General features: G+C 42.4%; 1 protein-coding gene across 1 annotated transcript; it reads left to right on the forward strand.

Annotated features, from left to right (window-relative positions):
- The first annotated feature begins 4,606 nt into the window (after positions 1 to 4,606).
- On the forward strand, positions 4,607 to 6,991 carry LOC147440860 (serine/threonine receptor-like kinase NFP). The gene has a single exon (XM_086483606.1). The coding sequence runs from the start codon at positions 4,903 to 4,905 to the stop codon at positions 6,862 to 6,864; it is 1,962 nt and encodes a 653-aa protein (XP_086339732.1). The 5' UTR covers positions 4,607 to 4,902; the 3' UTR covers positions 6,865 to 6,991.
- The last annotated feature ends 8,656 nt before the right edge of the window (positions 6,992 to 15,647 follow it).

Here is a 15,647-nt window from a genome sequence, read left to right on the forward strand (position 1 = left end):
GAGCCAAAAAAGCCCATGGAGGAAACCCTGGATGAAGCAAGGATGGATGATGAAAGCAAGCCTATGGATGAGGCAATCCGGCCAATGGAGGAGCCCCAAAAGGATATGGATGATGCAAGCCGGCCAACGGATCAGGGAGAGGAAAAGACCTTGGAGGAAACCCTACAAGAGGCAGAAAGAGCCATGGGGGAGACCCTTGATGAAGACGAGAACGATGACTACGACGATGAAGCTAAAGAGAGGATAGCAACAACGACAACAACACTATAGAGACCCAGTATGGACCCTTGCTATCTGTAGATACGGTTGTTCCAGTAATGTCTATTCAAGTATGGCAAAATATGTTCAGCTTCTAACTACTTATATGTACTTGTCAATTTTTACAGAAGTTGATTATCTTGGACATCAGTGGATTGTTGCTGATGCGCGTGCCTCTGGGTATAGCAGACACCTTCGAGGATTTGCAAACATTTTGGATGGGTACTTGTCGAGTTGTGGTTCGTCGTCCAGGAACCAAAGAATTTATTCAATTTCTTCTTCCACGCTTCAGAGTTGCCGTATGGTCTTCAATGCAAAGGCAAAACTTGTCGCCACTACTTACAATAGTTTGCGGTGTATGCAGTGCTGATACGTCGGACCTTGCCTTTTTGTATGATCAGAGAAAATGCGTTGCCGTCGAGGGCCACTACCACCCTAAAAAACCAAACTTACCTCTTTTGTATAAACCGTTCAGCCAAATCGATGTACCCTTTGATGCAAATAATACACTACTCATTGATGATACTCCTGAAAAGGGAGACCTAAATCCACCAGGAACAACTATCTCACCACCCTCTTTTGAGGGGCATACCTTTGATTTTTACCTTGAAGACATTTTGATTCCATACTTACAGAAATTGTATCTCAGTCCATTGTTCATGGACGAGTTTGTACTTTCTAATGAATTAAGATGACTCTTCTATCATGTCTTTGTCTTGCCTAACATTGAGAGAGAGAGAGAGAGAGAGAGAGAGAGAGAGAGAGAGAGAGAGATGTGGAAATGGCTAAAGAAATGTATTTCAAGAACACTTATATTCACAGACCACAATTGACAAATGAGCTCACAAAACTTCATGTATTGAAAGTCATTCGTATACACTTGGGTTCACAAGAATCTCTGTTACATTGACACTATTTCAACCCGACCATCCAACTCTTTGCACAAAATATCTTTTTCCCTACGCCGCATCAGCTTACGGCCAACTAGGAAAAAGGAAAAATCTGAAAGGTCCCTGTCCATTGACTCTTCAATTATGTCGTGCCACAACTGCAGAAGATTGCATAGCTCCCTTATTGTAACCACCAACATTAGGCCATGCTCTTTATCAAACACTTCCACATCCACAGCAGGATTATCTTCCAAACCTGTAGAAACCTGGTCCATAGGAATATACTTACCTCTGAGCATTTGTGATCGCATATACCAAAAGGAGACTAATAGTGATTGGTTTGCAATCATGTACTTGAAAACTAGAGTGTCAAGCGGGACCTCGCACCGTATGCCAATATCTTCCTCTACATACCATCCTCTGTCAAGAAGTTTGTCACAGGATGACTGCTGAAATGACTTGCACATGAACATAGTTTTCGTAACACGTATATTGTAGTTATTAAACAACTCTATGAACAATGCAGCAGGACAAAAGTTTGCAATTCTAACCAGTTTGGTGGGAATAGAGCTACGTAGAGACCTCTGTATATCCTTGTAGAGCTTACTTCGCATTGCCTCCACCATGGTTTCCTCAGGAACTGGCCAGTCCACAGTGTTCCAATCGGTTGGTAGAGGCACTTTCACCAACATGCCATTCTTATCCCCTCAGCCAGGCTTTTGCTAGTTCTCCCTGAATACTGTAGAGAACCAATGTGGGCATGAACGACAAGGAAGAGGCCTATTATGCACTCCACAGGCTCCCATTGCTCATAAGAAGAGGGATAAACACCTGCAAAATGTATAACAAGAGTTAAACTAAGAGTATCAATAAGTGAAAATGACAAATCTAATGTAGTTGAGATGTGAAGAATGGAGCCATTGCTCATAAGAAGAGGGATAAACGTTGCAAAATATATAAGAAAAGTTAAAATGAGAGTATCAATAAGTGAAATGACAAATCAAATGCAGTTGAGATGTGAAGAATACTTACAATTGCAACGTGGTTGATGTATATCTGACACATTTCCATCGTTTGCTATCACGTGTGGATGGGTAAATACATGTTGAACAAGAACTTCCTTTACAGATCTTTTGCCCATTTCAACTTTGAAATCCAACACTCTGGCCTTCCATGCTGAGCGGTAAACATTGATAGCACTAGACCTCTTGGCTCTTCTTGGTTGCATGAGGACCCATGAACCTTTGTTTATCCTTTGTCCAACCCATTGGTTCTCTGCTCTTATTGAAGTTGATATTGTAATTGATGATATGCTATTACTTGGCCTTCTAGGCAAAGTGCAGGTGTTGCTAGTTGGTGTGAGAGACCATAAACACCTAGAGCTTCTTGGGCAGGAAGACGTGGAATCCATAGCTCTGAGAGAAAAGATTTAGTGGAGGGAGATTCACTTTGAAAGCATCCTAATGGAGGGAAAGTATTTTACAATTCCAATAGCTTGTGTGGGCTTAATGGTCACCCTCCAGTACGTTAATGACCATAAGAGAATATCAGCAGTGGGACCACACATGCACCTAACAGCTCGGTAAAAGCAAAGAAGTTACGATGCCACAATCCTAGATTCGTGGAAGTTTTTAAAATATTTTCCTATTTCTTGAGTCTTTCCACGTATTTTCCTACGTAACGTAGTCCTCAAGCTCATTGGACGCGCTCTATTTTCTCTCTCTTTCATATGGCCCTCCAAATGACCTCCGAAATTTCCTAATGGCATCGACCCCAACAAATCTAGAAGCTTGTTGAACAAATCTTAAAGATGTTAACTAAGGGAGAGAACAAGGAGGTACCATATCTTCTCATTGGTATAGCTATCTTAGTTTGCTAGTGGAGTAAATCAACTCATTGAAATACCAAGAACAACACCCTCATGTGAAACATTCTTTAATTGGCTTGTTAGGCCATGTGTCTTATGGCATAAGCACTCAAACCCCCCCCCCCTGGGTAGGTCCCCCCCTCCCTTATGGATACGGTATGAGCATGAAATAATGGGGGACTACCCCTATTGTATACGCTTATGTTTGCCCTCTAAAAACCCCCCTCTTATACACTCACGTGATACCATACAGAAATCCATAGTGAATCCCTCGGGGTACGGCCAAGGGGAGCTAAAGCACCGTGTGGCGCTCACGCCCGTCAACATGTTCGACCGAGCGTATGTGTATATGGAGAACTTTGTCGCGGACCGAGAGGGCATGAGCCTTCCTCACACCCTGTTGCGCATGCTGGCAACCGGGCGGTACTACCCATCTGCCACGTGGGTTGTGCCGAAGTCTGGCTCGGGAATGGAGTTGGGGCGGGCCATGGCCATTTGGCAGAGCATGAAGGAGCCTATCATGTGACTGTTGATGACATAAGGTACCTTGCTTTGCCCCTATCAACTTCGACTGCGCTCCACGTTTAGGAGCCGCTCCGTGTCTTGCAGGGGGATCTTCTTCCGTGACAGCGACGCAACGAGGTACTACGAGGCAACCATCCCGCCGGCGCGTTCACTATTTCGACGACGTTTCGAGGATTCTGGCAGCAGCGAGGATCTCCCTGGGACTTCTCAACGCCCCATCAACATTAGCGCCGACGACACCTCCACTGAGGCAAACGCCGATGGGCACTCAACTCCCTCTCGGGACTTCATCCCCATTGCCACCCGCCGTGGCGCTTCCCCGTGGGTGCGTGGCGTGGCACCGCCGCTGTCGCAACGCACGAGCCAACGCCCTCTCAACAGTGTTCGTCGTCGGACAGTCTCCCTTAGTGCCCTGACTCTCCTTGCGTCGACGGCGTGGCCATCGTGTAAACGCGGTCACCATGGTACCGCACTGCACGCATGCTCATTGTGGGAACCTTTGTACATATGCACATTTGTACAGACACTGTTGTACTGACTGGTTTTTATGAATGGAAATGTCCCTTGCGTTGTTGCCCGTGTGAGCAGTTCGCCTCTCTCTAAAGCCACGAGAGTGGCTTCAGGGGGAGGGCATTACTTCTCTAACATTACTCTCACCGTCTGTAGTGCCTAACATTACTCCTCTAACATTACTCTCACCCTCTGTAGTGCGATTTAGGCACTACAAACGGAAATCGCACTAGAGACGGTGAGAGTAATGTTAGAGGAGTGATGTTAGAGATTATTTTTTACGATCGATGCACGCCATTGCAGTTTGCATACATCCCACGCCTCCCACCCCGTGCCAAAAAAAGCTCTACTGTAAGCTTGGGCCGGGGCGAGAGAAATGGGGGTCAAAAATAGTTTTCTGATAATGTGAACATAGGAATTTGAAAGATACATTTCCTGTCGTCTTGCTAGGCGATGGATCAGAAGACAAAGCAATCCTTTAGATTCTCTCTCTCTCTCTCTCTCTCTCTTCTCTCACACACACACAGACACACACACACACGCGCGTGCGGACAAAATAGGACGCATATTCTTAATCAGAAAACAGCATCTCTCTCTGTCTCAAAAGCCTACAATTACGCCCTTAATCACTATTTGTTTTCTGGGATAATCTCTGCTTAATCAAGATATCGGCTGCCGCCATAGCCAGAGTTTGTAGGGATGCACACAGTATGGCAACACAACTCATGAAAACATGTAATTATCCTATAATCTGCATAGCCATAACCATAGCCGAGAATGGTAGCGCATTTAGTACCAATATTGCTGCTTTAAACTGAAGATATTTCTTCTTTCGCAATAGAGCAAAGCACCATGCGTGCCATATCCACCACCTTTCTTCTCCCCATTTTCTTCTCTCTCCCTCATCTCCTGCTTGCTGTGCAACAATCTTATCCATCTACTGAGCACACCATGGATTGCACCCACTATCATGCGGATAACGCAGGCTATCTCTGTGAGCCCACGAACCCAACCTGCCAGACCCTTGTGTACTACCATGTTCAAAGTGGCCATTTCTCTTCTCTCAACACCATAGCCACACAGATTTTCAACACAACACCATCTTCAATCGCCGATGCAAGTGGGCTTCCTTCATCATATGATCCGAATCTCCGCCCCGACGACGGACTCTATATCCCCATCACATGCCAATGCAATGGCAACTTCACCTTCAAGCACACTGTCTATACAGTGAAGCCGGGCGACACCTTCTTCCAAATAGCCAATGTCACATTCGAGGGCTTGACGACATGCCAAGCTATGCAAGACGCGAATCCGAATGTGACGGTGACGAATTTGGAAGTAGGGCAGGAGCTTATCATCCCTCTGAGGTGTGCTTGTCCATCACAAGAGCAGAAGAGCAGAGGCATCAAGCTACTTGCAACATATCCTGCTGCGCGCTACGGCGAGCTCATTCCTTCGGTGATCTCGAAGTTTGGCATTTCGACACAAGAATTTCTAGAAGTAAACAACATAATCAACAGCTCTATAACGCTATTTCCTTCTATAACAGCTCTTCTGCCCTTCCATGAAAAGCCTACAAGAAGCCCTGAACTCCTAGGGCCTCCGCGGGGATCCTCTAGGAAGCCAGGGCTAAAAACTCAGATTGTCATAGCCATAGGCATTGCTGTTGGCCTCTTGTGCCTTACTCTTATTGTGATTGCTGTCTCATGCTTTGCAAAGAGGGGAAAGCACAAAAGCCCATCGAAAAGGAGGGGTCTACTTGCCAGTGATCAATCAGCTTCTGCAAGTGCTAGCTCAATGAGCATGCCAGCATTCCCATTCAAAAATGAGAATCTTCACAAGGATCTCGTAGAAGGTATGTCCACCTTCGCAACATACGAGAAGCTTGCAAGCTACTCCATAGATGAGATCCAACAAGCAACACAGAATTTCCACCCTACAAGGAAAATCAAAGGCTCTGTCTATCGCGGAACAATCAAGGGGCGCGTCATTGCGGTAAAGGGCATGCAGAGGGATGTCTCCAAGGAGCTTCAAATCCTTCGCAAAGTGCACCACACAAACTTAGTCTCCTTGTTGGGGGTGTGCATAGCCTCCCCAGAGCAAACTTACCTTGTATATGAGTTTGCAGAGAATGGATCACTCCATGATTGGCTTCATGGCCAGCACGCATTCAGCATTGGCTCCAATGATGGCATGCAGGTACTCACATACCGCAACCGCCTCCGAGTCGCATTAGATGTCGCAACCGCAATGGAGTACATACATGATCACACCAATCCAAGCTTTGTGCATAAGGACATCAATACACATAACATCCTGCTAGATGCAAGAATGAGGGCAAAGATAGCAAACTTTGCATTGGCAAAGCCGATGGAGATGATGGAGCCGGAGACGCGGCACATAGTGGGGACAGAGGGATACATGGCACCAGAGTATGTGATGCAAGGGATGGTGACACCGAAGATGGACGTGTATGCGTTTGGTGTGGTGTTGTTGGAGATGTTGTCAGGGGAGGAGGCATTGAAGAGGGGTGAGAAAGGTGCCATGTTGTTAGCAGAGACAATAGGGCCATTGTTGAGTGGGGCTGATGCAAGGGAGAAGTTGAGAGCATGGGTAGACCCATGTTTGAATGGAAATTTTCCTTTGGATTGTGCATACAGTGCGGCTATTCTAGCTAGTTCTTGTGTTGCCGAAGACCCGTCGGCTCGTCCCAATGCCAGAGAGGTGGCCTTCACTCTCTCAAAGCTTCTTGAATCCTCTCAAGACTCTGGTCTCTTGGCAAACTACAACCCTAGCATTGAGGCTAGGTGATAAAATTGCCCCCTTTGCAGCAACATACACACACAAACAAAGAGGATTTCTTTCTAGATTTCTTGTACACAATACACAACAAGGCAGGGTAGGACACAAGTTTGAATTCCCTTTTGGCTTTGGGATATTTCAAGAGCTTCCATTTTACCATCGTTTTAGAAAAACCTAATTTAAGAAGCTTAACCAAGTTTTTTTTTTGTTTCTTTTAAAGGGAAATTAAAAAGAGTGAATTGGCAGAAAATGTGATTTTTTTTATTGAATGCTAATGTTGTAGAACACTATAAAATCTTTGTCTTTTTTTGAAGGCCTCCTGTGCATTTTGCTATTAATTTCTTTTGTGGCCATTTGGGAATCATATGTTGAGGTGAAATTCAAATTCTTTCCAAGGGGTTTTTTCCCTTTGTCATATCAATAATTTTATTTCCTACAATTAATTAGCCATTAAGCTATGCTTCGTTCTCCATAAAGCCTCCCCTTTCGGGAATTACAAGCACCCACCACGCTACTAGAGGACCTGTCACACAAGAAGATTTAGAAATTTTCTCATGTAGGAAAGCGGAGTCTTTTTTAGTGTTTTTCATACAATGCATAACATCACGAGCTTCTGCTCGAGATGCACCACATACCTAGCTAGGTCGATTGGGGGCACGGGACCACGAACCCCCCCCACCGGGCCGGCGGTCCCCTGTCCCCAATCGTACCTAGCTAGGTATGCGGTGCCATCCTGAGAGAAACTCATGATGTTGAGGTAAGTCATAATGTGGGAATTATTGTGAGAATTTGTCCAAAACTTCTTGTGTGTAAAGCCCAAGGCAAGTTCAAGGCTAGGAACTGCAAGCACACACCAACCAAGAGACACACACCAAAAAATAAAAACCTCTCTCTCAAGTAGGAAAAGCGAACAATTTTTAACCTCCAAAGAACAACCCAAAATTCAAGTTAGAGGCATTTCGCACAAGTTGCGGTTAACCCTTGCTTAAGTATGCATCCCAACTTTTGCTTGGACTGGCAACGTAAACCATGCCTTCCCCAACTAAACTACGCCAAGACTTGCAGAGTTATGATTTGTGTGCAAGGTTATGCCATTAGCGGAATGGTTCACTGTGTGCAAATGCTTAGCTAGCTTTTGGAGGGGTTAACCATGCCTTGTATGTTGGGGTTTGAGTATACTATAAACCCGTGCTTGTGTGAAACACCTCTTAGCTTCTTTCCTCGTGTGCATAGTGGTAAACCTTACCTTCTCCCTCAAATTCCATCACGGTCAATGGTGAGGGCTAGGAGATCTCGGTTGTACATCTCTTGTCCATTCCTGATAGTAATTCCACAGCAATGGCTCATATATTTTCTAAGTCAGCATTTGGAATGTTCGCAAGCCTGCAGTTCATCAGTATGTGACACATTAGCAACAAGAACAATAGTGTTGGGTATGCAAGCCCGGATTCCATAGTGTCTACGCCCGTGAGAACAAGTCTCAAGGCATGCAACTATAGACCATCAATTAGTGGAGTTTGCATGAGTAAAAGGTGTGGTTGATATCACCTTTCAAAACTATGTAAAGACTTCTTTCTAATGAAATAAGTAGTAGTAGCGTGTTCTTTTTTTTTTTCTGAAAACTGTGTCGACTTCTTCTCTGCACGCCCTGCACCACCATGGCTCCATAGCCGCCTTCCCAACAACTGGTATCAGAGCCCTACTGGGCCTCGGCTCTCGACAAAACATCTCACGGGTACAGCCGCTTACATAGAAGGACGAAGATCTGTCGACCTGTTGCAAAACGCACAAAGTTGGCATCATGGGGATCGCCCTGGCTTGCTGGGAAGAATTCGACTCTTGAGCCCCTGCCTATTTGGCCTCTACAGGCTCTGCACAAGCAACCCGCCATCGTGCACTGTTCAGCTACTACAGAAATTGACATTTTATTTTTTTTCCCCTTTGTTAATCTTTTCACGCACAAGGCATGTCTGCCCATTATTTCTTGGCCACCATCTATGGAAGAGGTACTTCTCACCTTTAAAGCCGACTTGGTGGAGCATTAAGGCATTGGACCACCAAATCTTGGAGGCAAGAGGCACAAAGCTATTGCTGAAAGAAAATTAGCCAAGTCTAGTAAGACGTCGGTTGATGGAAAACCTAACCCTATTTTGATTTTCCAGCAAACAGGCATTTCCACCCTTGCAAAATCTTTCATGCTACAATTCTTGCAATATGTGCTCATGTTTCGGTGTGCTAGGACTACAACATTTTACTAGTGTGCAGAATTTCTAGAAATTCAATTGTTATCAAAGTTGCTTCCTGAAAATTCGATTGCTGCAAATTGACTCTTGAATTAAAGTCAATTGTTTCCAACTCTTTGACGGACATTACTTACCTTCTCTAGTATACAGCTATCCTTTGCATGTCGAATATGGCATCAAAAGTCGGAAAGTTTAATGGATCCGGCTTTCACACTTGGCAGATCAAAGTTAAAGGCTATTTGATGCGCAAAAACCTATGGAATGTGGTCAAGCCTCTCGTAGCCGACGAATCTGGAACATCCGCTGCAGTTACAAGGGCATTATCTGCTGAGCTACAAAGGAAAGACAAACAAGCTTTTGGTATCATTCTAACCTCCTTAGAAGACAATTTTATTCATTATTTGGACGATGTTGATTCTTCAAGTGCTACCTGGATAGAGTTAGAGAAGCTTTTCGGTGCCAAAGCTAAGTATTCAAAAATGAGTTTAAAAATGGAATTATATTCCATCCGCATGCGTGAAGATGAAAACATTGTAGCCTTAGCTAATAGATTGAAGAGTATTAAAACTCAACTTGTTTATGTCGAAGCTCCAGTACCAGAAGAAGATCTCATAGCCATTTTGTTAAGAAGTTTGACTGACAAATTTCATCAGAGTGTTACTGTTTTAAAAGAGAAAGATCCGCTGCCCTCCTTGGATGGATTGGACATAAACCTATCAAGAACTTGCGTTCGATGTTCAGGTTGGGCTTCAACATATAACTCCAACACTACCTAAGTGTTCGGAACAAGGTAGTCTCTAGTCTCCTTTGAAGCTCGAACCGCTTCAATTCCACAATGGAGATTGAATCCAATAGCATAATTGAAAAAGACCCTTTGTGCAATATCACTTGGGAGTTCATCTAGACAATTAAAAAGATCCATCTAAAAAACAAGACAGGAAGAGAGAAAACTTAGTACACATGTGAACCAAAACCGAGTCTATGTTTCTTTTATTCATCAACATTGGATTAATATGACTTCATTACAATATTGTGGGTGTCTCAAAGCCAATTCTCTAAATATTCTTGTAACTCTCATGATAGGGTATTCTCTTAGACCTCCCACGTGACAATGTGGTCTATAGTTAGCTTTTGGTTTTTTCTTTTTTTATGATAGTTGCAAGAGATTCAAACTTCTTAGCAACTTCGGCAATACTTAACATTTGGGAGCACAACGCCAAGTAGTAAAATATGTCTTCTAGGCCTAAACATATTCTGAGTTGAAGTAGACTAAGGTTGGCAAACCAATCTCTTGGATTGTCGTCAATGTAGATAAAGAATTGACAAAAGGGTTGTTGGTGACAGGTAAGGTAACTACAGTCAACACTCTTTCAACAAGTTGTGCTTCCTCGCATGCCAAACACTTTGGTCCTGATTTCTAAGTAGAAGAGTTCCCTTGAATCTCTTGGTAACCGTGTTGCCATATTGTTGAACACTATGGCCAAAACCTCATACCCTTGGCTAAAGAATTTAGACATCACTCTAGGAGCCATTTGTCACTACAAAACAAACATTCAAAGAAATTACAACATCGTCATTGAACACTCCAACCACTTTACCATAAACCAAACACTTCCATTCAAGAAGACAATTCAAACAAGTACCACCAACCAATGTCACTTATTGATGCATCATGAATACAATATATTATCCCAAATAGCATGCATGAAATGTGTGCATGATGGATAGCTGACCCGACTAGTATCAGGCTTTAGGCTATCCTCATAACCTTAAGCATAGGCTCTGATACCAGGTGAGAGATACCCCTCCCCGGGGGTCTATGCACAAAATATACAATTTACACCTTTATACAATTTTCAATATACATTAGAGTTGCAGAAGCGTTTGCATAGGGGAGGAGCTCTCAGTGCCCGACCAAGCATAGATTTTAAGCCATGAGCCGGACTACATCCAGAGGTACTTAGCGACTAGTGCTACCCCTGAATGGGTGTTATGAATGAAAGCGTACTGATCAAGAAAATATAACACTGTGGAGGGTGAATATATGTGTACACCGCATTGCAGAAAGAAAGAGATGGATGAAATAGAGTACACAGAGATATTAGAGAATGACAACAAAGAACCTTTTAATGCCCCATATAAATGAAATAGGCAACCGTGTATTAATGCGATGACAAAATCTGGGTATACCATAACATCAAAAAAAGTTTAACAAAATAACTAGCAGAGCACCGGACCCTATGTAGGGATCAACCGGTCCACCCATCCACTTTCGCTCTACTACGGATAGAGAGAATTTCACTTCATTGGAAGCGAGCTATAACACCTCCAACCTACCTGAGCCAGACATAAGCTGAGGCCGCTTCGCTTCCCTCCATGAACCCGAGCTCTAAAAGGATCCCAAGTACTAGTAGGTGGTAGGGTATCACCATACCAGTTTAGGCACCGCGCCTTTTCGATGCCCAGCATCAGGTGTTTAGGAAAAGCCAAGGAAAAATCCCCAATGCGTTAGCCGTGTAGGTCATTCAACCCCCGATGCACTAACCGTGTGGATGAGCCTAACAAAAAGAAGAAGACCTAGGAAAAACCCCTAATCCAACAATGCCCCAGGTCAACGACCCTTTAGTCTAAGGCTAAGCGATGTAGGTGATCCTATTCTTGTAGCGATGCCTCCATGAGAAACATAACACGTGACTCCGATCACAATAGCACTTTTCATATGCACAAACAATCTTTTCCAAGCAGTTAGACTGTATAGGGTCTCTACCCTTACATGTCTACCATAAACCATCCAGATCACTTCATGATCTAATCTCAAAACCATAAACCATAATCCGATCACCTTACATGGTCGAGCACTCCACCCAACTTGGGTGAGGCACAACCAATCGTGCATAACCACTTTAGAGCATAACATGGCTGTAAAAATTTTGGCAGCATTTCAGTAGCATAACCATATTCCAAAAAAAAAACAAGAGCCACACCGGCTTCCACCATAAAATCACAACCATAATCCATGTGGGAATCTCAGCCCTTAACCACAAATCATATTCACAATGAACGAACTCCCACACTTGGAGTTTGACATATCCCCTGCAGGTCAATCGTAGTCTACATACATATGACTCTTAGGACATGAGTTTTTCATGCATAAGAGAAATCCGACTAGCAACTATACATGATATAGAAATCCAATTTTGGCAACATCCAACTATGGAAAGTTGATGCATCACATATGCACTTCACCTCTCTAGTGCATAGAGCTAGTTTTGACCTAGAAAGGTGGAAAGCAATCATAATCATGCATATGAGGCATCCACATCAATCCATAAGGTTCCATACATCATATGATAACATTCCATCACCATAAACATGATGCAAAACAGCTTCGACCTTTAGGTCAACCATAAATCATAACTTCACACATATGCAAAAAAAATCTTTTAGACATTTTTGAGAGTATGCATAACATGCAAATGAAAGTATTTGACCTCAAACCAATGCATCAAGCTCAAATCCATAATATAGACTACCACCCTATCACATCACTTTCCCCATATGATACTCACACAACAAATGGTAACCCAAAAAAAAAAGCCACTTTAATATGCGATTCGGGTTGACTAACCATATACTCTCCCATAAGTTTATGGGCATCTAATAATTGAAATCAAATAACCAAAACAAACCATAAATCATACATAATCATCTCGATTAACGCACGACGTCATTGGTACTCCCACTTGGTAGCACCCCTATACGTGTAGGTAAAACCGATTATGAAATGATTAATAACTCGTATACCCAAGGTGATAACGGAGACCTAAATACATTTATCATCAAGTTTCATCAAGATTTTTAATTGGTTAAGTGGGTTTTCCCATTTGGTGAATCTATGTAGTGGTTCTCCAAGGAGCCTTGAGTCAAAACATTTGGTTGTGTAGTGGGTAACAAGCTGTTTTTTGACCATATCGCTTAGCTCGTGCGTAATTTTCATATAACAATGAAGAGAGAAAATGTTCTAAATGATGTGTTTTATCTATGGTTTAAAGGGTTCGTGCTGATTCAAAATGGTTTGTGAGTTATGACCAAAACAGTGTTCCTACTGCCTCTATGATGTGAAACAAAAAGCGCTTTTTATGCATGCACGTGATCATAAACACATTGTGTGCATAAATCAGCGTGTTAAACATGATGAAATAATCATGAGGCAACTTCATACGTACTTGATTAGTCTAAAACTACACAGAAAAACAACATAGAGAGAGAGATGATGATGGCGATGGAGTTTAAAGCTTCTCACCGTTCTTTAGAATCGATTAGGGGCTATCAAAAGGCTTCTTGCTTTGCCCAAAGAGAGTGGTGATGAGAGCTACGTAGAGGTTTTCACCCACAAGAGCTCCTGGAGAGCACGTACACCGTGAAACGAGAGGCAATAGTAAGCAAGTAGAGAGAGAATATCCTTCTTTTTCTTTTTCTTCTTCTTCTTCTCGTATAGGAGAGAGAACAACTTCTGAAGATGGTGATGAAGAGCTTGCACCACTCCGTATAATAGATACGTATAGCGTTGCGATAGTAGACGCAACAGACAACACCGAAAACTGAGGCTTGCAGGTGATTTTATAGGCTCTGCAAAAAGCAAGAGTGAGTCCCAAGCCAGCTACTAGTGCCCCCTTCTCAGCTAGGAATAGCTCCATTGTTTTTGGAACTTTCCTAAAAATATGCCTTTGCTTTTGGTGGTCAACTCTCCAACTTACCATTCTATTTTTACAGTAAAATCGATCAATTGAACAATATCCAACCAACTAATGGAACCTTAGCTAGATATGCCGCACCGTAATGCCCCCAAATAATTACGACTTTCCCGTACTACCCCTGTGTATTTACGATGCCGCTTTTTTATAAAAATAATTCTCGTAAAAATCCGGTTTGGTCCCTTTTCTCCTCCCGGTGATCATTTTTAAATCCGACGGAAACAAAAAATAGTATTTTTATGTTTAGGTCATCCTAAAAAGCCCATTTTTTTTCAAAAACGTTGAAAAGCATGAAAAGCTAAAAATAGCATTAAAAAAAAACAAAAAAAAATTAAAATTAAACCACAAGTTCCCCTTGTCCACTGGAATAAGAAAGCGGACTCGCTTTTCACTAAAAGCAGTAAAAATTATGAAAAGCTACAAATAGCGTGAAAAGCACTCAAAAAGAAGATTTTGACAAAATTGAACCATAGATTAAGAATCCAACCTTGCTTTTTGTAAAAAAACACCTAAAAGCATAAAAAAGCTAAAAATAGCGGATTTTCCCAAAACTGAATCAAACATTCGTCTAACCTAATGGAACATAGAAACGGCCTTGCTTTTCACTTTAGAACCTTACAATACTGTCAATCAAGCATCTTAAATCAAAATTTGACAAAATAGATTATGTGTCTATGTGTGTGTGTGTGTGTGTGTGTGTGTGTGTGTGTGTGTGTGTGTGTGTGTGAGAGAGAGAGAGAGAGAGAGGGTTTGGTCCCTTTTTTCCTCCCGGTAATCATTTTTAAATCCGACGGAAACAAAAAATAGTATTTTTATGTTTAGTTCATCCTAAAAAGCCCATTTTTTTTCAAAAACGTTGAAAAGCATGAAAAGCTAAAAATAGCATTAAAAAAAAACAAAAAAAATTAAAATTAAACCACAGGTTCCCCTTGTCCACTGGAATAAGAAAGCGGACTCGCTTTTCACTAAAAGCAGTAAAAATTATGAAAAGCTACAAATAGCGTGAAAAGCACTCAAAAAGAAGATTTTGACAAAATTGAACCATAGATTAAGAATCCAACCTTGCTTTTTGTAAAAAAACACCTAAAAGCATAAAAAAGCTAAAAATAGCGGATTTTCCCAAAACTGAATCAAACATTCGTCTAACCTAATGGAACATAGAAACGGCCTTGCTTTTCACTTTAGAACCTTACAATACTGTCAATCAAGCATCTTAAATCAAAATTTGACAAAATAGATTATGTGTCTATGTGTGTGTGTGTGTGTGTGTGTGTGTGTGTGTGTGTGTGTGTGTGTGAGAGAGAGAGAGAGAGAGAGAGAGAGAGAGAGAGGGAGAGGACGAGGCCGAAGGAGGGTGTGAGAATCCAGGGAATTTCTTCAAGGATTCTCCACCCTACTACCTATTATATAAGCCCTTGGTCTTCCATATCTATAATCACATGTCAACACCAAGCAGCCGGCCCTTGGCCTGGGTTTGTGACCCCCCTAGGTTTTCCCTTGTCCTTACATTACTCTCCCCTTGGAGAAGTGTTTTTGTCCTAAAAAAAAAAAGTGGGAAACTTCTTCTTAAGAATACTAATGTTTTCCCAAGTGGCACCTTCTTCAGGATCAATCTTTCCATTTGACTAAAACATGTCAATGCACATGGTGACAAGTTCGTAAATCATGATAGTCTAAGACACGTTCATGATCATGTAGTTGGGTTGGAGGCTCAGTGAAATCAACCAAAATCTATTAGTCAATGACATTGTCATCCCCATGTAAGCATTTATGTAAAATACTGGATGAATACGAG

The sequence above is a fragment of the Adiantum capillus-veneris genome, chromosome 15 (assembly GCF_014529385.1).
Source record: "Adiantum capillus-veneris isolate H3 chromosome 15, ASM1452938v2, whole genome shotgun sequence".
NCBI classification, from domain to species: Eukaryota; Viridiplantae; Streptophyta; class Polypodiopsida; order Polypodiales; family Pteridaceae; genus Adiantum; species Adiantum capillus-veneris.

Excerpts from the sequence above, each read along its gene's own strand:
- LOC147440860 (XM_086483606.1), top strand. The coding sequence starts at position 4,903 with ATGCGTGCCATATCCACCACCTTTCTTCTCCCCATTTTCTTCTCTCTC.